Source organism: Anas acuta, chromosome 7, assembly GCF_963932015.1.
Source record: "Anas acuta chromosome 7, bAnaAcu1.1, whole genome shotgun sequence".
Lineage (NCBI taxonomy): Eukaryota > Metazoa > Chordata > Aves > Anseriformes > Anatidae > Anas > Anas acuta.
Genome location: NC_088985.1, coordinates 23053876 through 23080206, shown reverse-complemented (window position 1 = coordinate 23080206; position 26331 = coordinate 23053876). Strand labels below are relative to the sequence as shown.

At 33.7% G+C, this 26331-nt stretch overlaps 1 protein-coding gene and 1 long non-coding RNA gene across 9 annotated transcripts in view; one reads left to right on the top strand and one right to left on the bottom strand.

Moving 5' to 3' along the window:
• Positions 1 to 25222, top strand: part of LOC137859430 (uncharacterized) — a 72300-nt gene extending 47078 nt beyond the window's left edge. For 3 of the 4 annotated variants that reach the window (XR_011098272.1, XR_011098271.1, XR_011098273.1), the window contains exons 5-6: positions 784 to 917; positions 3442 to 5420. This is a non-coding gene — a long non-coding RNA (uncharacterized lncRNA). Of the gene's footprint in view, positions 1 to 783; positions 918 to 3441; positions 5421 to 22263 lie in introns of those variants that run through there. The other variant, XR_011098274.1, reaches the window with a different exon arrangement.
• The window catches only part of LOC137859427 (heparan sulfate glucosamine 3-O-sulfotransferase 1-like), a 55021-nt gene that overhangs the window by 3745 nt on the left and 24945 nt on the right, over positions 1 to 26331 (bottom strand). For 2 of the 5 annotated variants that reach the window (XM_068688484.1, XM_068688482.1), the window contains exons 2-3: positions 20422 to 20532; positions 679 to 3302 (exon numbers count right to left, since the gene is read on the bottom strand). In XM_068688484.1, the coding sequence (XP_068544585.1) occupies positions 2254 to 3183 (930 nt within the window). In that variant the 5' untranslated portion in view covers positions 3184 to 3302; positions 20422 to 20532 and the 3' untranslated portion in view covers positions 679 to 2253. Of the gene's footprint in view, positions 1 to 678; positions 3303 to 13646; positions 13968 to 20421; positions 20533 to 26331 lie in introns of those variants that run through there. The other 3 variants (XM_068688485.1, XM_068688483.1, XM_068688486.1) reach the window with 2 other exon arrangements.

Genomic DNA, 26331 nt, shown 5'->3' with positions numbered 1-26331 from the left:
AAACACAAAGTGCTGGTCCAATATAAAATCACCCTGCTGATTCAGAATTGTCCAGATTTTTTTCCTGAGTTAAGCTTTAATATGACAAATGACAAATAAGGGATTATGCAACTGTAATTATTACAGTTCACCTATCCCCTGCCCTTGTAGAAGTGGTATAAGACCAGTGTGAACATCCTGGTCCTTGGCTAATTTGAAAGAAATTAATTCAGATTTCCACACCTGATTCTGATCAACTTTGTACTTCTGAGTAGTGCCCAGACCTGATCAATATTAGTGATTAAGAAGCCACAACCTCAGAAAAAGTGGAAGAAATCAGTAACATTTTTTTTTTTATCTGTGGAAACCATAAATTTGCTTAATAATCATATTTCAGAAAGATAATTTCAAAGGTTAATTATATTGTAATGAAAAATTAACAAAAATTTATGTCAAATATACAAGTAGCAGAAGAATAAAATTCGCTGTACTAAAGAATAAAATTCGCTGTACTATTTTTAACATTTTACAGTTCTTGAAGAAATATTTCATGAAAGCTCTTTCCATGTAATCTGGCTTGGTTTGATTCTGTCCAGATTCAGTGGAAGGAGACTTCTACCATTTAAGTAACCCCCTAATAAAACGATCAGAAACCTAAAAAGTAGTGGTGCTAGATCCATAGCGGGGATAGATCCGTACCTTTTAGCCCATGAAGTGGAAGACTGAATCCAACATTGGGAACATATCCTGTGGGCTGCACAGTGGCTTAAATAGAAGAACAAAATGATTCTGGATCTTCAACAGGATTATGTGGAATCTGATGCTGAGATACTTAGAGTGGGCCCACACTACAGCTCACCAGTCCTGAGAAGCTTAAAGAGTAATGCACCTGAAGAATGCTTCTTCAATGGGGTGCACCAGGATTTCTGGATTGCAAGGTACAATTTCAAACAAGGATATCTGCTTGTATTTCTGTATAGTTCTATTTGGCACTCCATTTAACATTTCAAGTTGATTTTCTTCTTTGGTATTGATCTATAATAAAATGGTTAACATGAAGAAGGAGAGCAGACTAGCACAATATCGTCAAACAAAAGGTAATAAAAAGAAAAATTCCTAATGCAGGAGTATATATGGATGTCATTTTTATATATAAACTGAGTATGTCATCCTTAGCAAATGAACACAGTTTGAGATATACAAATATAAAAAGATGTTACTTTTAACTAAGCACATCCCATGACCTGCATTAGAAATGACAAAGAATACACCATGATTCGAAGAGCAGGCAAATCAATTTCATTTCCTTTTTAACGAGGTTCACTATGCAAATGGAGATATGTAAACCAAAGGTAGGTGAGAAACAGAGTAACTAGTCACAGAATACAAATGTGATTAATATCGTAGCATTGATGAAGAGCTGTCTTTTCCATTCAAAACATAACTTATCAAACATTTGTACAGTTGCTGTTATTAAATTTTTTGCATTCAAAAATTTATTTTTTTTTTAGTATACAGCATAACAGTGTAAACTGAGGTTGCCTGGGTTATTTCTTTACATTCAGATCTCTCACTTCTTAAAGCTTCTTCAAACCGTTCATATTCTTCCTTTGTTTGGAGATTTTTATTTTTATTTTTACCAACTCAAGATACTAAGACTGTGGATTAATACAAATGATATACTGATGGGGAGCTTCTAGTTCACCTATTCAAAATCAAGGATGAAATAGATTCCTTTTATTATTAGTAGATTAAGAACTTTGACATGTTAACAGAGGATGAATTATTTACTAGAGCCAATATGTATGCCCCTGTTGTAACATACAATTTAACTTGTATGAAAAATTCTAGAACTCAGTGCCACTAGCCTCATACCTGATATAGAAAAATACTAAGAACTAAAAATGTGGAACAGTTAGAATTATACCATTTCAAATATATACATTTTTTACACTGTTAGAAGCAGTCATTTTTCCAAAACATCACAAATCTTGTAACAGATATATCTGAAGTAAGTCCACTCAAGTTAACATATTTGCATGATGGGAAAATGATCAAAATATGATTCTGCGATATGACCCAGAGTAATTATACAAATATGTGAAACTTATTTTTCCCAAAACAAAGGCTACCACTTTATGAGTTAATGGATATCTTATTCCAATGAAGCAAACAGTTCTCTCTGCCTTTGTATAACCAGTATGTTAAATTCTCATAATATGAATCTTTAGTTTGTTTCAGGCCCTTTTTAAGAAACATTGATTCCAAAATGCATTAATGCCAGTCAAAAGAGTGATTAACCATTCTGTAAAATTTTGCATTGTGCTCTCTGAAGTAAGAATAAAGTTGCTCTAAAACAGTGTTGTTAACAAGAGGATGGGGGCGCCCTTTGGATTCGTGTAAACATCTCTCTCTTCCATCACTTCGAATGCAATAGAATCCTTTAGTTTGGTTAAAATAAAAATTAGAAGACATAATTCGGGAAGGAAGATTTAGAAATCTTTCAACTTTTTGTAATTCAGGAAGAGGGTCCTTGATTAAAGTATTGCCATCCACTATGTGAATCTGATTCAAATTGAAATGTTTAAGCCACTTTTCCATATGAACATCATATAGACTTCTCTGAATAGCCTTGTATTTGGTATTAAGTGCTCCATTCTTAATAACAATATCTTCAAAAAGCTGAACAGGCTTGTGGCTCTCTACTCTGTTGTAATATACTTGGGTATAGTCAGATATAACTCTCTCAGTGGGATCTCTTAGAATGAGCAGCAGCTTAATGGAGCTATTCATGTCATGAATTCTTTCTGGAGCCTGTGGTGATGTAAAATAGCCTGGTGTTTTCTCAATTGTAATTTGATTTCCGTAAGAAAATGGCATCAGACTCCTATACCAGTCTAATCCTTTCACATAATTTTCATCCCAGTCAAAAAAGTGGACTTCTGTAGCTGCCACTACAATATTAGGATGAATATCCAACATTTCCAGCAAAGCCCTGGTCCCTCCTTTACGAACTCCTATGATAATTGTCTGAGGTATTCGTCGGCTTGTGCCAGGAGGTCTCACCTGTGCTGAATAGTGTTCGCTTTTATTGCTGAATAATCCTACCTGTGACTTCAGTGTTTCCAACAGTGGCCCATTTTCAACAGGAGCACCCTGAGTATGAGTCAGCAGAAGATAAGCTGACACCAGTAGGAAGGCCATATGGAGAGGAATAATTAGTTCAAGATAATGTTATGCTTGATTAATGAAAAAATAGGCAGGTAACTTCTTGAGTTGTTTGGCAGAACCAGTGGTAAAGAGACAGCAACTTTCTGAAGCATCTGCAAAATAAAGTAAGACAAATCAGTATTTCTAAACCCATCACAAATTGTAAATGTAATTTACCATTCAATACACAAATCCAATCTGCAATTACAACAGAAAATTTATTTCAAAGTTATATGTTATCTGTTTTCCCAGACTTCATTTCAGAGAAGAAGGAGGAGGAGGAACAGGAGGAGAAGAAAAAATAGGAAGAGAAGAAGGAAAAGGAGGAGAACAACCACCACCGTATTTTCCTCCTTGACCACAGGTGACCAATGAAGGACACTAAGCTTACAGCAACTTTTATTTCCTTGGGGAAGTACTGAGCCTAAGCAAAACATTAGAATTTTTTACCCAATTTTAAAGTCTTGACCAATTTGTGCTTGCTTTGATTTTGCTGGTTCTCTTCCTGCCATTTATATCATACCCAATAGGACATTAATAATCATTCCAAAGCATTTTTGAAACAAAACACAGGTTAAGGCAAAATTTTGGAACCTGAGCCCTTCAGAGCAGAAGACTAATAATATTATAAAGCAATAGTGCAGTGCCTTTGTTGGATTGATGTGAAAAAAATCGTCACAACGGCATATTTGCAGCTATCAAAGTGCTGTGAAGTGTAGTCACTTAAGTGTTGGGAAAATCTTGGCAAAACCAAATATTTAGGAACAATTCTGCATTTTCTCCAAAGCCACATGCAAGAAATACCTAGATACTTTCTGGTTACCTAAAAATGTTTGCAGGGAAGCAAGGCTGATTGGAGCTGGAAACATTTTTTCTTAATCCATTTAGTATTCAATCATGTTAAGGAAGTGATGAATGTTAAACATCCTAAAATTTGAAACAAACAAGCAAAAAGTTCTAGTTGTTTTTTTTTTTCTCCATCCCTGAAAAATCTTACAGAACAAATCCTCATTAAGAAGATTCTTGTCCTATTTCTGAGCAAATATAACATTTTAGATTGCAGGTTAAATCTATTTCCTTAACTATTTTTCAGTGTGCTTTCACACAGTGAAGCAGCAGCCAATAAAAATAGCTGGTTTTTGATTCTATTTGAATTATGGCTCATATTGTAAAGTAGTCTCACAAATGCTACAATTTTAGCTCCTTCTTTGGTTCCACTGTCAATCTCTTTCTTTTTCTGAATATATTGGTCACAGTGCTGGCCTCTTAGAAATAACCTTAAAGAGCACAGTCAATTCCCATTTGTCATAGCTCTGAGGAGCTCTTAGTGTTTCTATTCAAAAATTGTTTACCTTCAGTCTTAATTTACAGACTTAAAAATGTAATATAAATACATTTTTGATAATAACAATCCAGGCAAGATTCATTGAATCTGTGTTCTAAATCTTATTACAACCTACTCCATTTTCCTTTATAACTAGGGAATAACTCTTTTTGTAGGCCTGACTGAACTCTAAACTCATGCATAGATAGCAAGCATTAACCCTTTAATTTTAAGACTGCTATTTTAAAAATAATCATTTATTAAATATTGGAAAAGCCCAGGTATAGTTGGATTTCTAATCAGAAACTAAAAAAATAAATAACAACAACAACAAACTCCTTTACCTACATGAAAGAAAATTTGATTTTAAAAGTCATAGCCTTTTTACTAAGAACTTCACATAGACATTCTACTTAGGGTTCTCAAGAGCAGGGAATGAAGGAATGCAAGCATTTCTATGGAAATTACAGAATGGAACAGCTACATTTATACAAAAAACATTTGTAGTTATTTTTTCAGAACAACTGATCTTTTGGATGGTGAGTTTGAGAAACAATAAATGTGCTATTTAGAGCTGCTGAGGAATCAAAATGCATTTTGCTATAAGTGACAGCTAATATCTGTTGGTTTTGAAAAGCTCTCATAGTCTATACAACACTGAACGTGCAATTTGAGGCATCAAAACCCAGTTGATGCCAAAAATATTGGCCTTCAAATTTCATGCAAGTTTGCAAGCAGTGACTCTTATATAAATTCTGGTCATTTGGTGAATTCACAATTTGTTGATTCACAAGTTTTCTTAACTGTCTATCTAGATTAAGGATAGGGCTACGCGTAAGATGTTGGAACCAATTTCTCTCTTATCTGATGTAGGAGTCTATGGCAATATTGCCACTTTCCTGGCCTATGATCCAGGCTGGGATTCCTGGCCTATGATCCAGGCTGGGATTTGGGATCATGGCACAAGGGATGAGGGAACGGTTAATCTTTCTTTTAACTTGTTTCAAAACTTAAGTATTAAGTAACATTCTAATAATCTTAATTTTTAGATTAAAATTCTTTCAGGAAGATTGAGTAATTGTTTTTGTAAATCCCTTACAAGTGTTTTCAACTTATCTTTCCTGTGCTTATCTACATGCATACATAAGATTACAAGTGCTTTGAAATAAAGGCAAGACCAGCCTGAATGTCAGACAACCAAGCATTGTGTCTTGCATATACCAAGGAGTAGACATATAGTTCATTATCCAGTTTAAATTCCAGAGCTATCCCATCTTGAAACAGTTCCATAAACTGATTTTTAACACATATATTAGGCATTTGTGATAAACCAGAAAAAAAATATATTAGAGTTATTGAAATATTTATATGAACATATATGTAATATATGAAATATGTCCAAATTAATTGATTTTTGTTTTATTTAAAAACATAAATCACAAATACTGTTTATTCCTAGAACTGATGGTTATCTCGTTTCATTCACCAAAGAATCAGGCACAAATACTCTTTCAGAGAAAACTGGAAGCTTAATAAGAAATTTGTACTTGAAACTAAGGAAAGTTTGGTTTTCCAAAATATTTTGAGGTTTGCACATAATATAATTGAGTGTCTGTTTAATTTACTATCTGTAATTTACTATCAGTAGTTTTCTATAACATGCACTTAGAAACCAAGTAACAGAAGAAATCCTACATTTTCTGATCACCAAAGTATTAGTAATATTTTTGAAAACAATTATGTCAGTTTAACCTATTTGCAATTAATTAGTTGTTTTATATAGTGGAAATTTCTTAGACTCATTGCTAGAACAAAACCTTACCCAGGAAATATTACCAGAAATAATTGAATTCAGAATGTGCTGCAAAGCTGGTGCCTAAATAGAACAAAATTGCCTTTGGGAGCAATTCCATCAGAACAACATTCCAGCTTTGGCCTAAGAGATTTGATTGATTTTGATGAAGCTCTAAGATGTTAGATCCTGTGGTTAGGTTATAATTGCTACACAAATGTAAAAAGGATTTAAACATGATTTATCAAATATAATTGGAAGGTAATTTGAATAATTTTTGTGTTGTTTTTCTGTCTTTATGCAATTAAATGCACATTTTTAGAAGATATGAACTGCTTTATGTAATGAAAACAATATATATTACATTGAAGCGCTGTGTACTCTGAATCTCAAAATATTCCTATTAGCTATATCGAACATAACTGAAAAATTAACCTCATGATACATGATCAGAATTATAGTGCCTTACTGCTCTCCCCCCATTTTTATTTGGTAGTTTCATGTTGCTTAGTAGCATAAGGAACATCAACAGATACGATACTTAAGCAGATATGAAGCTCAGAAAGAAATTCATGCTGCAGAGAACTATTTAAGTACATAATAACTTGGGCTTTTGTTGTTTTATTTTTTTAAAGCCTTAGACTAGACTAAAGAAGCCAATATGCTGGCTGAAAAATCATTTTAATATTGCAGAAATGTTCTAAAGACCCTTAACTTCTGCACTCTATTATACAAAAATCTAAGCAGCTTATGATTTACCTTGCTTCAGGGTAAAGTGCAACATCATAGGGTAAACGTAACTATATTATTATTACTCACTTATAATATTATTAATTTCTAATACTACTTCCCACTGCCTGTAATACTTTCACTTGGAGAATTTCATAGCACTTTATATTAATTAATTGTCTGTACCTTATTAAGGCACCGTTTTCATCTTACAGGAAATTGCAACTGAGCAACATACAGTCAGTTCAGGAGCACAAATGCTTTGGAAAGTCATGGTTAATGTGATCTGCTTAAGGTCATACAAAAGTATGTCTAACCAAGAAAAAGCCTGGAAACACAGGGCTTCCAATTCCCCTTCCAGTTCCAACTTTGTACTATTTCATGGCAGTTGCTCACATCTCTTACAGTAACTTATACTTGGGAAACATGCAGAACTGAAAACCACTGATTCCTCAGTGCTTCAGCATAATATTGGAGCATGAACTCAGGATTTTATTGTTTCAGGATATATTTATGCAAAAATAGTGTTTATTAATGAAAGCTCCAACAAACGGAGGCAGTCAGAAAAAATATAACAAAACACCAGTTTCTGTCTTGAATTTAAAAACATTTGGGGAGTTAAAAAATATATTGCTTTTCCTGTTTATTCCTGTTAGATATCATCTCATCCCAACAAAGAGATCAACTACTGAGAAGAGTGTAGGTCAGTCATTTTAAGACTTGCTGGCACACAAAAATTTGTAACAGCTATATTATACTTCTGTAGTTAAGAGCATCTCTGTCAATGACTATATATATTAAAAAAAATAATAATAAGCTATAGCAGCCTAACTAATCACAACTAGAGGCCACGTAAGGTGAACTGCTTTGGCAATTAAAAAAAAAAAAATAAAATCATACTGTGATGACAGTTATGGCACTGTAAAGCATCTATGTACAGACTGGCTTTATGTAATAAGTAACTCTAAATTAACAATAACTACCTACCACTACAACAAGAACATAATTAAGTTCTCAAATTTCTTAAACTGGATTTTTCTTTTTTGTTTGGTAAAAGTAGAGCTAGATACATAGCAAAATAGATGCAAATCTGCTCTCAGCATAGTTTAAACATATTTAAAAAAAACTGGTGAAGAAATAATCCTGTGCATATGGGATGCATTGCTTAATGTAATCCAGTACCATTTATTCCAATCCAATAAAGGAATAACTAAATCTATTATTACTTCTAATATTTAATTGCTAAGACAGTCATTGAAAAATCCTTTTCATAATACCTAAATTCTACTTTATAGAATCATTTGAGAAATGATGTATTAAAAAAACACTGGACACATGGTTGAAATGAAAGTATCCTCTTTAATATGAGGTGAAACCGAAAAAATTCAGCCATTTCTACCCCCACAGGTTAGATATGTCTAGGCTGAGTTCAGAAGACAATGAGGGCATAGAAATGTATTCTGTGTGAAGTGTGAAGAATATTTAACATTTTGAAAAATTTTCCTACATAGAAACAATTATGAATAGATTATTTAATAGATGCAGTGCAATTACCTTAGGTTTGTGTTAGAATGAAATTAGCAATAAATAGCTACAGCTTAATATGTGCAGAACTGTGTCCTGAAAGTCTCACTGTGATCTGATTCAGAAGAATCCCAGATAAAGAAATACATTTTTGTACATATGAAACTTGAAGTAGAAGCTTTCATAGGGCTTGGTGTTACAAAACCACATGCAATTCTAGCATCGTCACATTTCTGCAAGAATGCAGAATTCTTTTCCAGAGTTGTTTAAAATGGAATGCAAGTTTACGACCTTTCAAAAAGAACAAAATCTCATTTTTAGTTTTGCAATCAAATCCCAATCAAAGTGAACTTTATATAGGCTCAGGATTCTATGGTGGAATTTTGTCTCAGCTCTCACTAAAAATATATTAGTGTAATCTGGTTAAGCTTGGATGACTACCAAGGGTATTGAATAGCAAAGTACATTTCCATTCCACACAATTTCAGTCTTAAAGCTCACATAATATTAAAATTAGAGTGTATAAGTGAAAAGAGTACTTTACAAACATTGTTTTCTTTAAATGTGCTTAAATATGTCTTTCAAGGTATTAACAAGAAATCCAAAACATACTGAAAATAATTACAAGAACAACTGTTTTTATGATATGTGGCTATTTAGGCTGGGGACATACTTTTGCGTTAGAGGTGTTACCATCTAAAGACATGATTATACTATTATTATGCTCTTATTAGGTTTATCATTGACCAATAGCTGGATTTACTGTTCTTCATCTCTGCTGCAAAGAATTGTTCAAGTGCTCCATTGCTTCCTCTCCTAGCAGGAAAGGCTATCTGTTTGGACAATATTGGTAACCCATGTAAAATCTGCTGTTTCTGCAGCAGATTGCAATTTCTCCTAACTCAGTCCAAAATAAGCTGGATTATTTTAATGGTTTAAATAGCACCACTAATTTAACTCCTTTTACTGAACATAGCCAGAAAGCAAATATGCAAGTAGATGAGTTGTCTAATACAGGAGAAGAGGTACATCTGGTGAAAGAAACAGCACCTCTATTTGTAAAGAAAACTTCTGCCCAAGATCTAAAGTGAAAAATACCATTTCCAAAACCATTTCAGTCAACAAATTGAATTTGAACTCTAGGTACAGCTCTATACAGGAATGAATCAGTCAAATAATTTACAAAAGTCAGTATGAGGCATGGCACTTCACCCCAAAAAACATTTGCTCAGCTATCCTTACATTTTAAGAGGAGTTGCCTATGCAAATTAAAATAGTTAAGAACAGCTTCATTAGTAGGCTTGCCTAAAGATAGGTCCTGAAGGAAAAGCTAAAGCTGCAAAAAAATGTATTTGAATTCTAATTCTTGTACAATAAATGTTACAGAACAGACAGAGATTTGACAATAGATGGGCCAGTAAAATAAATGAATGGAAAAAAAAAAAAAAGTACATTGGCATTAGAGAGAGGCATTTGAAAGCACTGCATAGGTGAACCTGAATTCAATATCGCATCATTACAGGTAAAAGTGTAAGTTATAAAATATATATTATATATTTTGAGGTAAAATAATATATATTTTACCTCAAGTATTCCCTGAAACTTACGAAATGTGAAAGGAGATTTATCAGCACATGATAACCATTTATCTTCAGAAAGAGCATGAAACTGTTCTGCTACATGTTTACTCTATATTCCACTGCCAGATTAATGGTAATAATAAAATCATGTTCCCATTGTCATTACTGGGCTTTATCAAATATCTGTCAGGGGATGTTAGTCAGTTTCCATGGATATACACAGCTTTGACATGAAAAGTACCTTCCACATCTGTCATGGAAAATATCTGATGCAAACTGTAGAAAGCAAGACAGGCTGAGTAAAATAACACCTAACACCTTGCAGCTTTGCAACAGAGTTTCAACTTGAGTTCCACTGGGCTCTGGTTACGCCAAGAATAAGAGACTAAGAAAGACAAAAAGGACCAGAGATCCCAGAAACAAATAAACATTGCAGTAATTCGTATTACTGATAAAGAATGCTAATGTTTTTGTACGGACTTATGTATTTTGATCACTTTCATTTTACTTAAACTATAGATGTATTTTTAGAAAGGCGATGCACTAAGACACCTTTCCCAAAAGGGGTACTTCCTAAAAAACATGATGCCACACAGTCTGTCACAGAATACTGTCTTGCTGTTGTAACTCTTCCAGAAATGAAAGAGTCTAACTGTGTCTCTATAAGCTTCAACACAAAAACCTAAACTATCCCAAAGAAAAACAAAGAAATTAACATTTTCAACTCCTAATATCAGCAATGAATTTCTTTGGATGAAGCTTTTACAAATGAAATTGCAGTTTTGTAACAGCCGACAGTTACTATCTTTCAGAGTGAAAATAAGAATAAAAAAGAAAATAGGTATTTGGTGGCTAAAGATAGGAGCTGCAAAATAACATCAACTGGCTGCAGGCTTCACTTCTACCAGGTACACAGACTATAATGGACTTAAAGAAAAGCTAAGAAAGGTTAGCATAAACTATAAACACATTAAATCATTGGCAGGTGATATTAGCAGATACAAGTTTTGAAAAAATTTGCTTCCCTAAGGCTAGCATAATGTTTTCTAATTCCTATTTCTGATAACTCAAGATAGAAAATAGCCTGATGATAATATGACTGCAAATTTATAGCAGTATATACAGTAATATATACAGTAAAAATAATCTTTTTTTTGTGCTAAATAAACTTCCTACAGATGTAGCCTACAAAATTATATTTTATGATATCTTTTAAAATATCATAATCAACCACCCACATAATAAAACCATCCACATAAAGGTTACTGAATTATAATTTCATAAAGACCCCTCTGTAAAACTGGGCACAGTCTAAGCATGCCGCTAAACAGAGAAAATAAATTCCGTTCCTATTAAGATATAAAATACAGATAGTGGTCAGATTAATACTGATGACAAGGCCAATTTTATGTGTGTAATCACTCTACATATCACATTGGCATATTTCAAATGGAACCACATTATCAATTTATTGAATTAAACTTATACTTGTAATTGTTAATTATGCATCAGGACCAATACAAACAGAAGTGACAAAGATCCCATTCCAGGCCTTCACCCAAATAAGCAGTAACTGCGTAATTATAAAATGATAAATAGCTGATAACTAGCTTCTGTGTTAATTTCTACAGATCTTACTAAGACAAAACTTCAGCTTCTCTACCTCTCTTCTAAATCTTAGAATATTATTCATTTACCCACTTCCATTGTCACAAAGAAAACCTTGATACTCACTGATGTTTAGGAATTCAAATTAGAATGAATTTGCTGCAGATTTATGAGACCTGTCTTTCAAAGGAAAAGATTCCTCAGAAGGTAAGAGATGACAGCAGAAGCATTCAATAGGGAAACAAAGCTCTATGTTGTATGAAACAGCAAATTCCTACAGAACATCCAAGTTCTCACAGTAGTGAGAGTGTAACAGAGATCCTAGTGAGTGCTTCCAGAGTGAGTACTTACTGGCACTATAAAAACGACAATAAACACTTGTTAATCTGATCTGGTGGGGATTCTGAAGCACTACAACTTCAGGGACTATGAAAAGGGAAAACTCTGTCTCACAGGAGAGTTTTTTCTGGGCAGAACTTGTCAATATTATTCCTTGAGTTCTTAGCACAGCTCCAATGCAGGGTGAGAATACTCCAGACAGTGCTTAACAGATGGTGGCAGCTGAACTAGGAGCTACCCAGGGCAGCCAGGAATGATGTGGCAAGTTAGCCAGGGAGAGAAGCCACAAAGCAGGAGGCTCATGGGCCAGGAGGCTCCTTTGTTCCCACCTTGAACTCTCTCCCAAAGTTAAACACTTCAGCCAAGTATGCCCCTTTGTAGCTTACCTACTCCTATATATACTTAGATCTATTACCTACTCTTACCCTCTAGTATCTTACCTACTCTTTTTAGTAACTTCTCAGGAGAGTTTACCAAGGCTCTGGTATTAGCCTTGTAAATGTTGACTGAACAATGTTTAAGAAATGCTTCATAAGTGCATGAAATCAAAGAACGTTTTAATTTCTCTGACTATAGCTAGTTCTTAAGTCCTTGGTATTTTAGAAAGCTTTTAGTTAACTCAGAATCATGAAAAATGTCACACATCCCATAGAAGTAGTTTGTTTATTTATTTTTTTTTTTAATGAATGACTATAAAACAGACATTGTGGGAAAATATAAAGAAGCTGAAAACATAAGTCATTAAGATAACTGATTTAAAGCTGAAAAGCTAATTTTGAAATGTTGGTTACTGGCTTAGGTCCTGATAAGAGGCAAGATCAAGACAATGGTAAGGGACAAAAGGCCCGAGTATTAAAGCCTGATGAAATAATAATGACCTGTCAAACTAAGAAAGACACACAATCCACACTGAATGTAGGTATGCTTAGAGACTTTGAGCATCCGAAAATCGAAGATTATATGAAAAAATATCCACAGTCTACCTTTCCTCAAAGTAAACATACAGAACTTGAAGTCAGAGACTACATAAAGCCTAACAATTCATTCTTAAAACTGATTACTACAGAAGGTAGTGAAGAGGAAAAACTGTCATACTGGAAGGAAATCCCTGATAACAAAGGAGAAGTTAAATGCAATACCATTATAGAGAGAAGATACAGAACAGGCAAACACATTGGAAAACATAATACTCTTCTTGAATAAAAATTCTATTACTGCCTTCAACACAGATACTCATTATCAGTTACATGCATGTCCAACCCAGCAGGCAGCTGTAGAGACATAGGAATGAAGGCAATTGAAGGCTCATTTGAAAATGCCTAATAACCAGAACACAACACAGAAAATAGACCAGTTGTGCCAAACTCAAGCTTCTTTGGCACTGCTCCTCATACTAAAGCAGAGGGTGAAAGATGACAGTCATTTTTGGCCTAAAAACACAGATTAAGTACAAAACAGATTATTTTCTGGATAACAAAGACAAGCAGAAATCCTTTGCTTTTTACCAGACCTGTTCCCACTGTTGAAGTAATATATGAAAATACAGTAAAAGAATACTTACCACTGACAGTCTGAGAGCAGATAGCTAATATCAAACATTTCCTAGGTTTATCACCAGGATTTCTGAGATTTAGTAGGGGCTCTATCTGACTGCATTTTGCACTTCTCAGTTCAGAAATACAGAACTTAGAAAAGCTTCTCTGCCATCCTAGTCTTATAAACTCTAATGTGCAGGATGAACCCGTAGGCATGTCAATAACTCAACTGAAGTCAAAGTATTAAAGGTATCCAAATGTATGACAAAAACTCTTAAGCTTCAGTGGGAAAAAAAAAAAGCAAATCCTTCTCTTTCCTCTCAGTCCAGCCAGTTATTATGACAACTTCTCTGTGCAAAAAGAATCTCTGCATTTTAAGCTTAGGGCAGCTTAAAGTATGCCCACAAAAACATTTTCTTTGGTTGTGCTCTAAACCTGAAAAGCCAGGGGAAAAATAGCTGCAGTACCACTGCATCAAATAGCATGGTTAATTCAAGCAGAACATGTTCCCTGCCATACAGCATCACTTCTCCCCTATAGCTCAGTGCTACTTTGCACCCAAATAAGCTGTCCACACTCTTCATTTAATGCTGCTTCACTTCAAATCAGCTAAAACTTCTCAGAAAGGCTCTTTGATGGCTGACAGTGCCTACAGGCACTAAAGGCTCTTTGGAGCCTTTAAGCTCTGTCTGTCAATTTCCACCTAGGTCTTTAAGGTAAAAATCATACTTAGGAGCCATCACAAACATTCAAGATCTGAACTTTAAGACTTCAAATTTGTGAGACTTGTGACAAATGGTAAGAGTTTGTCACATTAGAAACTCTAAGTAGAAGGAGCCATAATAGATTTGGTCAAAGACTGAATCAGAGCATATTAAGATTCCCTCCCAGATTCATCCATTGTGTTTGCTGACTAATGATAAAGTTAATAATTAGTACTTGTCTATCTGAAATACCAGCATTAAACATCTGCTGTACCTAGACATATTATAATGTCCTTTTAACAGTTTCTCCTTAAGTTTCAAATTTGTTGTCAGTATTCTGGTAGTTGGCAAGGTGTTTGAAACAGTAATAGAGAAAAAGGCAGAGGTAGGAAGGGTCTCTGACACATTTTCCATAATTAACTGTATATTAATTAGAGCAATAAATGGTTAGAATGTTCAAAGTCATTCTGTTACCAGTGGGTAGATTGTACAACACATGTACTTTACATCATTGTAAAGCCTTTACTTTTCAGCTATTCAAAAAGATACTGCATAACAGCAGAATGGTATTATATTGCCACAACACCGGGACAATTCATCAAGGATCAGTACCTTAATACGTCAACAGGACAAAAAGTACTTTCATTGTCTTTCATTCTCAATCTCCCTCTCAGACTCTCTCCCTCCTAATGAAGTCAGGAATGGCATTCCACAGAAATAAACTAACAAAAGCACAATTTTTTGTTATTTCAGTTCCAGACTGACAAAAGATCTTTGCTTTCTGTAGGAGGAGGTAATCAATGTTGTGATCTATCATTGCTCTTTTATAGCCACAATTAAAATGGCATTCCATTTTAATGTATGGTCATACTGTATGGTTTACAACCCACGCTTTCCATACCGTTCTAGTCCATTTATTTTTTCCTCAAGTCAAAAACAAGTTGAGTATCAGTCCTCATTTCTCTTTTACTTGTTCTCCATTACCACCAAGGCATTATTATATAAAGCAAGATTGTGGGTGTTTGTATGTGATGGTATTAAACATAAAATACACAACTTGCATATCCAGTTCCTAGTTTCTTCTGCCCCATAAACACACTTGTCAGCCCCTTTGAATGGTACAATTAAAAATAAAATAAAATAAAAATCCCACTGTATTTTAACTTTAAGTACTTTTTTTTTTCCCTCCTTTTCAATGCATACCAAATTTTTTCTGGAGGGCTTACAGATATATTTTCAGTAGGCTGTCTGGGGCATCCTTTGTCAATAGCTTAGCAGTTACTTTAAACTTTTTGAAAGCTAAAACCAGGACAAGAACAAATAATATCTGAATAACAGTTAATTTGCGGGTCCAGTGTGATTCATAGAAAACAAACAAACAAACAAACAAACAAACAGAAAGTGAAGCACCAAACCAACACTTCCAAATCAGATTGCCTAAAAGAACATAAAATATGAAACAGTTTCTGTTGCCTTTACTCATGGTGAATAAAGTACTATTCTATTGCTTTAATAAAATGAAGTTGGATACTGTTGAATGTAAGACAAGAGAATCTTAATTCCCTACATAAAGGGTGATGTAAACCTCAAAGCTATTGAGCATTTGTAGTTTTTGTGTCTCAAGGGTGGCTGAGAACTCAACTGAAGCTCAGCTGTTTTAAGACACGGACACATCCATTTTCAAGCTCAGCAAGAAATAAGAAACATACCAGAGTATGTGTAATTATTCTCTGGCAAACATTTGCAGACTACCTATTTGCAGCTGTTGATACATGTCAAAGCCTTGCACTGTTTCAGAAGAATTTAAAAAACAAACAAACAACAAAAACAACAACCAAACCAACCAACCAAAACAAACAAAAAAAACATGCAGCATTTTGTAAAGATTAGTATGAAATTTATTTAGGGTAAGAGGATATTTGCTGAAATACCAGAATACCAGCATTACTTATCATACCTTATCTGTCCTCGTGCTCTCAGCTTTTAGTATCCCACTGCTTGGTCAATTATACATAAAGTCGTTTGTACAACACATTCATAATACTATTTCCTCCCAGTCCTTCTATTTATTATGCTTCTATTTAAAGCAACATCATGTTTAATTTTGTGGCAGTAAAGGTTTTTTTTTTTGGTTTTTTTTTTTTTTTTTATACATTCTGCTTACAAATGTTCCATCCTCTTACCTTAAAAATGTCTCCACAGGGGAAAATAAATCTGGATTTAAAATTTAATTTGGAACTATAAAATACAGAATAGTTATTTCTGTTTATAGCATGCTAAAAAAGGTAATGCAAGTAATACAAGTGTAAGCTACCAGTTATTGATGCCAGCTCTGTTTTAAAGCAATGGTAATAGCTTTTCCTCTCAGGAGGAGACAGTATTTCTGTTGTAAACTATAAATTGTATATATTATTTTACATTTTTTAATGCTGAGTTTTAGTCTTAGACATGTAGTTTGATATTTCTTAGTTGAAATATTTTCCCACTCATGTTCCACTTCCTTTTTACAGCATCTATCAATACAAATACATTTCAAGCTAAACTAGCATTAATATTAAAAGCAGGTTAAATTTCTTCCAGAACCTTTCTATCCAGGGGGATAGTCTGACAAGGATGCACTCAGAAAGCTGTCACACCTACTGATGCCTTAAAGGGAATTCTAGCCAAAACAAAAAGTCAGTTACTCTGAGTTTATAGACAATGATTACACTTCAGAGTAAATTTTTGAGATCAGAATTAAGTTGTTAGAATTAAAGAACATTGAAGTACATGCATGAGAAAGAAAGGATTCAGTTATTAAATGTGCAAGAATCAATTCCTATGCTATGAAGCTTACCAACATTATACAAGAAATTAGAGAGTAGTATGTCAAAAACATTCATAAAATGCAACTATATTTCCCTGACATTAAAAAACTGACTGATATAATTGTGGGTCACAGTCTGAGAATATTTCAGAAATCAGATTTCAGTGAAATTGAAAAGTAGCAGGAGAAATAAATCATGAAGTCCAACCCATTCCATAAATCTGTTTTATAGATCTTCTGTGCTCTTAAATATGTAAGAGAAATTAGATGTGAAGTATTTTAAATTATAACATGTAACCAAGCACTGCTAAAATGGTAGTGAAAGAGGAAAGGAGTAATGCAATGAACATTACAAAAGCAAAAAATTATGCATCCATAGACAAAAAACATACTATTAATAATTGTAGTGACCAAAGTTAGATTCTATATTTATGCAATATGTTCAGAAAGGTAGGAAGAGAAAAGGTTTCACAGTTGTGCTTGATGTGGAGACTGAATGAATCTGAGTTCAATCTCTATGCTTTCCTGTGGGGGGTGAAGCAAACATACCTTAGACAGTGATGCCATATCAAAGTGAGATAGAATTTGAACTTACAGTTGATAACATACTCTGCAAGTACAACCATCCTCACACTCAAAGACTTTTTGCATGGGGAATCAGAGCTCAACAGCTAATGTGTTTTAAAATATACACCTGAGCCTCCTTACAGTAATTTCTCCTTGAAGACAAGCCTTAAGGGTGAACTTTTCCAGAAGCATTTACACCAGTCCTTAATAGATTAGTCCAATAGATGTCTGTCATACAATAACTAGTAGCAAAGTTACGACAATCTAAAGTTTTTGAAACATTCCCCTCTTACATACCTTGTGGTCTTCAGAATTACACTTCTCACCTTGCAGTGGCATTGCAAAAGCAAAAACACACAACTTGAATGCCCAGGTGATGGAAAGGTGAAGATGTACCATAAAAGGGATTCCTTAAGATTGAGGTGTATTTCTACAGTTGAACGGTAAGGAAATGTTAAATCACCAAACACATGTAGAAATATGTTCTTTTTTTTTTTTTTTTTTTTTTTTTTTGGGGGGGGGGGGGGGGGGGGGAAATTATGGAGATGACAAACTATCAGCCCCCTTGCTGAAAGATAAAAATGGTAAGGTTTTGAATACTAAAAAAAGTCATAGTTGCTGGAGAAACTGGGAGAAAATACACTGAAAAAAAAAACGTCAGGAAACCCTTATATACAAAAAATATATTATTTAGGTGACCTCCACCACCACACAATCCAACACATATCCCTTTTTCTTGAGTGAAATTTTTACAAGGCTCTTAGATTCCACTGATTATACAAGCAAAATAGTAGGAGGAAAAGAACAAGTAAAAAAAAAAAAAAAAAGCAATGGTTTACTTGACCTTTTGACAAAGTATTTCACTATTAGTTTAGGGGCAAAAAATAAAAGTGGATAAAAACTAGGTCAGAAACCAAAAGTGTAGGAATTCACAAGAAATTTTCATCATCCAGTTAATTCAGAACCTTGCACCACATAGCTCTTCAGAAAAAGACACAGGCTGAGAGTTTCAAAGGAGCCTAAGGGAGCTTCAGTTACTTATTCCTTTGAAATTTGAATTTCAAATTACAGATGGACACCTAGATCCTTCAAAGTTCTTGGAAAGTCCTACCCCTAGGATTCTTTATGAAACACTCAAAATCTCAATGAAAACTTCTGATGCATAGTATTGGACAAAGGCAAGCACACTATTAGTATGCAAAAGTTGAGAGAGAGAATGTCAGGATAATTTTAATGCATTAATTTAATGGTTCAAAGACTAGGAATAGTGCATTTCATTCTGCCTAATCTCTATTAAAAAAAAGGTGTAGTAGAAAGAAGGACTTCAGAGGTGACTAACAACAGAAGATTGCAGAATAAGTTGTTACTATAAGGAGACAAAAAATACACATCTTTTGATTTTCTCAGTTTGGACTTCAGTTGCTACGTTACACAAATGAACTGGCATTTGACTTGCAAGTGCAGGAAAAAATGCACTACAGTGACATAAGAAGGCAACAAAATTGAAACTGACAAAATGGAATTTACTTTCAGTCTGGGAGTGTCACTGCCACTGAATATTAGTGAAGACTTACTAACGCAAACAAGGAGGGAGGGAGGGGGAGAGGGAGGAACACAGCCAACAAAGAAACAAAACATTTTAAATTATATTTCAAAGTGCACTACTTACTGCCTTAAACAATCTATTATGAAAGAGTTCAAGAGCTCAAAGGATAACAATTCAATTTGAGAAATCTGCATTTCTGGGATCAGAATAACTAGTAGGTAGCTCACAGAAGACTGGTCTTCTGGGATAACTAGAGGGTAGCTCATATAAAATGAATAACAATTTACTAGTAATATATTTTTTCCGAATAAATTTCACACAAATAAAGAATAGATCATTTTAATAGCTTAGTATGCTTTTGTTTAGTTTATTGCATTCTATAGAAAGAACACTGGCTAATCTCCATTTTTGAATAAGTGATTTCTACTGTCAGAGCTTTTTGATTTTCACTAACTAGTGAAGATCAGGAACTGTACAATTAGAGCATATGGTCTTAAATTGATATTGAAAATACAAACAAAGTTGGCTCACTTACAGAAAACATAAAAAGGAAAACAGCATGAGAGACTGGCATCACATGACAGAGGAGAAAAGGCTGTAAAAAAAAAAAAAAAAAGCAAGCTAGCAGAGAAAGTCAGGAACCCAGATTCATCTACGTATTGTAAATGCAAGTGCATGTAATAACATGATTAAGTAAGTAACAGCCTTTAATGACTTTGAAGATGTTACACTGTACAAAGATAAACTTAAGAGGTTCTATGATAATAAAGTTCATTTAATTTTGGCTTGTCAGTCACATTTCTAGACTTCTTACCACTCTTACTGATATCAAGACTCTGTTGCTCAAACAAGACTCTATCCAGCTCAAACACAACACCAAAGACTCTCCCCTGTTCTTTGCTTTACTTCTCCCCCTCCTCATCTAAAAGGGGGGGGGGTGAGAGAGCGATTGTGGGGTTTAGCTGCCCAGCATGGTAGAACTGTTTCTTTGGGGGAAAAATTGTTTTGGTTTTGTTTATTATTATTTCTCCTGTTCTTCTTTTTTTTTTTTAAATTTAATATCATTTGCAAACTTTTCTGTGTAAAGACAGGCTTCCTGTTCCTGAGGCATTCGAAATAATGCTAACATCAGGTTGCACTGTTGAGAACAATTAAATACCCACTTAAATAATCCTTACATTTTTCCAGCTCTTCTGCTTGGATGGCATTAATTCTTGGGCAATTTGTAATCCATCAAATCACATGAAATTCTTCTGTGCAGGTGTGTTGGATAATCAGTGACTTCAGACCTGCAATTTGTACAGTTAATTATTTTTGTATGTTTCTACTTGTACTTGTCCTATTAAATTGCAGCCTATTTTACTCAAACAATTTCTTGAATATACCAACAACATTTTAGCACCCAGTATGCTTGCACCCTTCCTCATTTAGTGTCACCTATGTATTATCTCCTCCATCATCAGGACCATTAGTAAAATATATTTCATAGTGTTTTTCTAATGCTTAAAAATTAAGTAATCTAAAGTAACTTTCTGCCAATAAACACTGAACTGAACAGCACAAGTCTCATTCAAGACATATTAACAAGAAAGTGTAGGACTTAAGTACAAGACAGTCAATACGTGCCTAAATGCAGACAAAAAAAGACATCAATACATTCAGTGAATAAATTAAAATATAATTAGATGTGAAAGTAGACAATAACAATGAAGACCTTGAAAGACTAACCCATTTATCTCAATGTAGATGTTAATTTTAGATTAAGTAAAAACTAAAACAAACCCACTAAAGAAACAAATCCAGGGCTCCATCCCTGAAGTTACAAGCCAACCTACTAGTTTAATTTAATGTCCAATGTCATTGCAGTAGAAAAGCCAGTGAGTTGATAAATTTGTCATATCCTCCTTCAATTTTCTTTTTCCGAGACTGAAAATTCCTAGTTCTACTTCCTCCTTGTCTGAAATATGTAATCATCCTTCACTTGAGGTGAGGTGCATCACTGTGATACTCCTTTGAACCATGACGTTTGCTACTTTGTTCTCTTCGTTTCTAAAAATTCCTAATATTCTTTTTTTTTTTTTTGACTGCTACTGAAACTATTTTCATAGGTCAGAGTGAATATATATCTCTATGAGTATACAATTTCACAGTGAAGTTCTTGAACTGTAATTGTCAGTTTGAAGTCCATTCTTTGGGGGAAAAATTGTTTTGTTTTTGTTTATTATTATTTCTCCTGTTCTTTTTTTATTAATTTAATATCATTTGCAAATTTTTCTGTGTAAAGACAGGCTTCCTGTTACTGATGCATTTGAAATAATGCTAGTTTTATATGTTTAATGAACTGTTTTTTTTTTTGTTTGTTTGTTTGTTTGTTTTTTACTCTACCTTCTTGTTATTTTCTATTCTATTATCCTTGACTAATGGAATATTGGATGTCTTCATTTGTTACATACCAATTGGTTGGTGCGTCTTTGTGAGGTTTAACCAAAATATATATATTTAGCACTTGAAGTCCAAGACCAAAACAAGCAGATGGTTCAAGATACCAGTACTTTGCCTGGGAGGTGCTAACTCGATCAAAGGGTGGCACACACCTATATTTAAACATGTGCCTGTGTTTCAATACTGGGAGATACATATACCTTCAAAATTCATATTAATAGTATACAATAATAGTATAATACTAACAAAATACTGGCTTTATCTACCTATACAATATGCTGCACAAGCAATACATTTCATACTGTATGAATTTAGGACATAAATATGAACAATTATTTGTTGTTAATATCCTGTGTAGCAGGAGCAGTTCTGATCTGTTTAGCTGGAAGCTACTTTAAAGACATGATACTTCCAAAAAAAGTCATTAGGATCTCATCCCAGAGAACCCTTCTAATTTTCTTGCAGTTGTTATTTATCCACCACAGAGATGTCAATGTAAAAGACAGCCAAAAACATTAAGTTAAATATCAAGCAAATTGTAGATTATTTAAATCAATCAATCAAAATTTCTTTCACAGAAAGAGGTTCAGCAAGGAATTTAACTGAAGGCAGATGAAGAAGGAACAGACCACAAGTTTGTGTATATGAAATAAAACAAAACAAAGGGATGTTCTAGATGAACAGGATATCATCTGTGCATTCTTTCCTAGCAGAATAAGGAAAGGGGTATTTTGTAGACTGAACGGGAAAATCTAATTCATATGTTGCTGAGGCCAATTTTTTTTATTATTATTATCAGCATGTGCCAACCATTATATTCTCTATTGCTTCTATGTGCAATTCAAAAAACACTGTCTAGTACTTTAGAGTCATTGTTTGATAGATTTACAAAGCCTTCAACTGAAACTGACTACTAGCATAAAAATGCAGAAATTAGACTTCGAAACTTTATATATAGTGAACATAAGTAAAGGACAAAGTCTACATGAAAGATTCAGAAATGTAACTTTCTTTGGGCTTCCAAAGTATGTTGTACTTTTTGCTCTGTAAACTATGCAAGTGTAAAGCAAGTTTGTCCTAATTTGTGGCTGGGTTTACCTAGTTCTAAAGAAGAAAATTGATAAAATATTCTGTCACAAAACATCTTCTGGAAAACTATATAAAAATCCCCACAGGGATATTTTTATTTCTCTCTCTCTCTCTCTTTTTTTTTTTCCCCCCAGTTCTGGAGAAAGAAGACATTTTCTCTGGTTTTGAATATTTTTAAACCTTTTTAATTTTACTGCCGTTTCTACCTTTAAATGGAAACTTCTAATGATTTATTTACTTTCCCGTTATAACAAAAACTTTTTTACAAAAATATTTTTGTAAATTTATTCTCCTTTATATTGCAAAGAAAATCACACCTGCAATGAATTTTTTCTCCCCTACATCCATGAAGCTTACTTGCTATAAAAAAAACTTCACTGTTTCTTTAATAATGCCCTTATTTTTTCGTATGTAATGCATTTATTTGCTAAATGGTTTGCATTCCTACTTTGGTCCAGTAGAAAACTTCGTAGAATGTTCCAAATAAAAGGTGTGAACTACAACAATTGGAATTAGTGAAATAACCCGTTTAATATAGTAATCACAGTTAAAGCTTGTTTAAAATGGTCATGTACCAAACTTAAGTAGGCTAATGCATAGAGATTTCAGATTCTTGAGAAAGTAAGGAGTACTGACTTTGTTTCTCCCCTCCTAAAATGGAAGAAAATGGTTTATAAACTGCTCTTACAATATTAGCAGTTTATGCCTTTTTCAAGAGAGCTGTGCAGTGTTTTAAAAAGCATGAACATAATACTGACTCCAAAAATAGGAAAAGTGCTTATTTGTTGGCATGTGACATTTTACATGTGTACAGTGGTAACCATTTTCAGCATGAGAAGAGTAACCTTAAAAAAAAATCTCTGTTGTAATGGACATTCGAAGCATAATCCACGAAAGACCATTTGGTAATTCACAACATACTTCTTGAAGATCAGTTGTCAGTATCTCAACTAACATTTACAACTACATTTTCACATACTCTAGCTACTCAAAAAAGGACTGAAGAGAGAAATCCAGTAAAGCTCTTTACCATGTTCTTCTATTTAAGAATACATTTCAACACACAAAAAAACATACTTAGGTCCTAAAGTGTTTCCCTACAGGATCTTGTTAATGTAGGTTTCATCCATAACAAAGACAACAACACAAAATACATACGCTAATTATTTCGACATCATGCTGCATTTTCAGCAACAGATCTCCTATATCAATAATATTTTAACTAGATTGTTGTATCCTGCACTTGGACTTCATCAAATATAAACATTCAGTCTAATGCTAGTAGCTCTTTTTCAAATTCTATGGCAATTGCTCACTTGCTTAGATACTTACTTAACTGTGACAAATGAACACTCAGAACCAAAAAAAGGCTCAAACTAGTCATGTTGTATAAAGATTGCAGATTCAGAAATACACCTGTAACATTTCAAGACTTCATAGAGTTGGAAATGTCAGACAACATTTTCAGAAACTTCAAAACATTTTAATGGTTCCTTTTTAAGTAACCAACTTCTAATATCAAGAAGTCCAAGTCTGCAGAAATGTAAGACATCTGCAAATTCAGTTAATGTTAATACAAGCAGAAAGGAACACATCACCTAAAAATAACTATGCCAAACATCTAAGAACAGAGTGCATAAAATTAATAAGTATTTTGATAATGTATGTTAAATATTTTTCAATGTAACAAAATATTCTCTCTCATATTATTTCATTTGAAAGTGAATATTTACTTATGTGTTTACCATCATCAGTACTTGTATTATTTTAATATGTCTACTCAGAATAGGAAAGCTAGTAGTACAGGTAGATATCTGAGGTAACAAACAGCTTAAGTTACCTGCATATTAAGGGTTTTCAATGTTACTGATGGAAAATGGTATGTAGTATGACAAATAAAAAGAATCACTTTAGTCCCATGCTGCAAGGACTCTCATTGACCTTTTAACTATTCCTATCCTAAATTTCTTAATTTTTAATGAGTGTCCTATAAATGGAGTAATTTGTATTCTGAACCTGCAAGTGTTGCAAAAATTACTAAAAACGGGTCAGTTACAAAAACCTAAAAAATTTCAGTTCATTATTATTTGGTATTATTTAAACAGAATCCTCAAAAACTAATGTTTAATAAGAGACATGTATTTCAATAACAGAAATATTAGGCAGTGAAATGAAATACTATTTATTAAATAATAATAATAATAAATGAATTTGATAATATTTGTGGGGATCCCATCACCCAAAAGATGGGTATTTTCAGTTGACTAAAAAATTACAAAAACTGGCATGAATATGAAGATACCACAATAATCAATATATGACAATTCTCTTCTGCCTGATAAACCCTTTCAAAAGAGATTTAATTTCAGCCTGTTTTAGCAAGCTTAGCCTGGCTTGCATGAAAGAAGCCACACCGTGTTTCTCATGCAGAAACTACATTATTAATTGCAGCTGTAGTCTGTGCTAAAGATCACTACTTCAAAACCATATAAATTTCAGTTTTCAAGTTGAATTTCCTTCCATTAAACCCAAATGGAAACATTCAAATGTTTAACATAAATGTTATTTCATTAACATGTGTTTGATGAGCTTCAGTTAGGACACTAATCCAGGCTTTGGGAGAAAAGTCAAGTACCTGATTCAAACCTGGAACCGGTTTTCCATTTTTAGATCATTCCCACTTCAGAAATAATTCTTATCTTTTATCCCACAGGCATTCCATCCTCCTCTCAAAAGGAAGGCATCTTACAAAACAGTATAATTTTTAGCTCCAATTTAATTACTCCCTCCCCTGGGCTTTTGTTTCCTGAGCTTGGAGAATATTTTGAGTTGGTAATAAATGGCGGGCATAGCTGCACATATGCCAATATGTGTTGTTGCTGCCATCTGCCGCCATCTATAGCTTTGAAGAGTAAAGGTAACTGTGTGGTCTCATTCCATCAACAGAACAAGGCATAGAACAGGAGACTGCAGACATACTTTTTATGAATTTCACAGAACAGTCTGAACAATCATGTCTGTGTGATTCTGATTAGTATCACCAATTAGTATACAACTAACAATTCTGCCAAACATACCATTGTTGCCAAGAAGAAATTAAAACAATGTTCTTCAGTATATGTTATTTCTTTGCAACACTACGATCTTTTGAAGTCTAGCTCTCCCACCCAAAGTTATAAATGCACGAATGAAAAATCTCTGGGACAAGACAATCCATCCTGCAACAATGCAGTATTCATCATTGTAGCTCTTTTACATTTCCTAAGATTGTTTTGTACTTAGTAACTAAGTTGTGAATCCTCGGTGCCCTGCTTGGATGGGACTTCACACTAAGTCACCCCTGCCTTTTCAGGTCTACCATTCAAGTCTCCAAAAGTCTGTCAGGCAGTGCTAGTCTTTGTTCCTCATAAACTTGTCAGAGGAATTCTTTCTCCTGTCTGTATGGATGCATTCAATTTAAAGCATATTTCAAAAAAAAAAAAAAAAAAAAAAAAAAAAAAAAGGTTGATATAGCAGACTTTCAAGTCTTGATCTATGCTGATTTTCTTTTCTCTTCC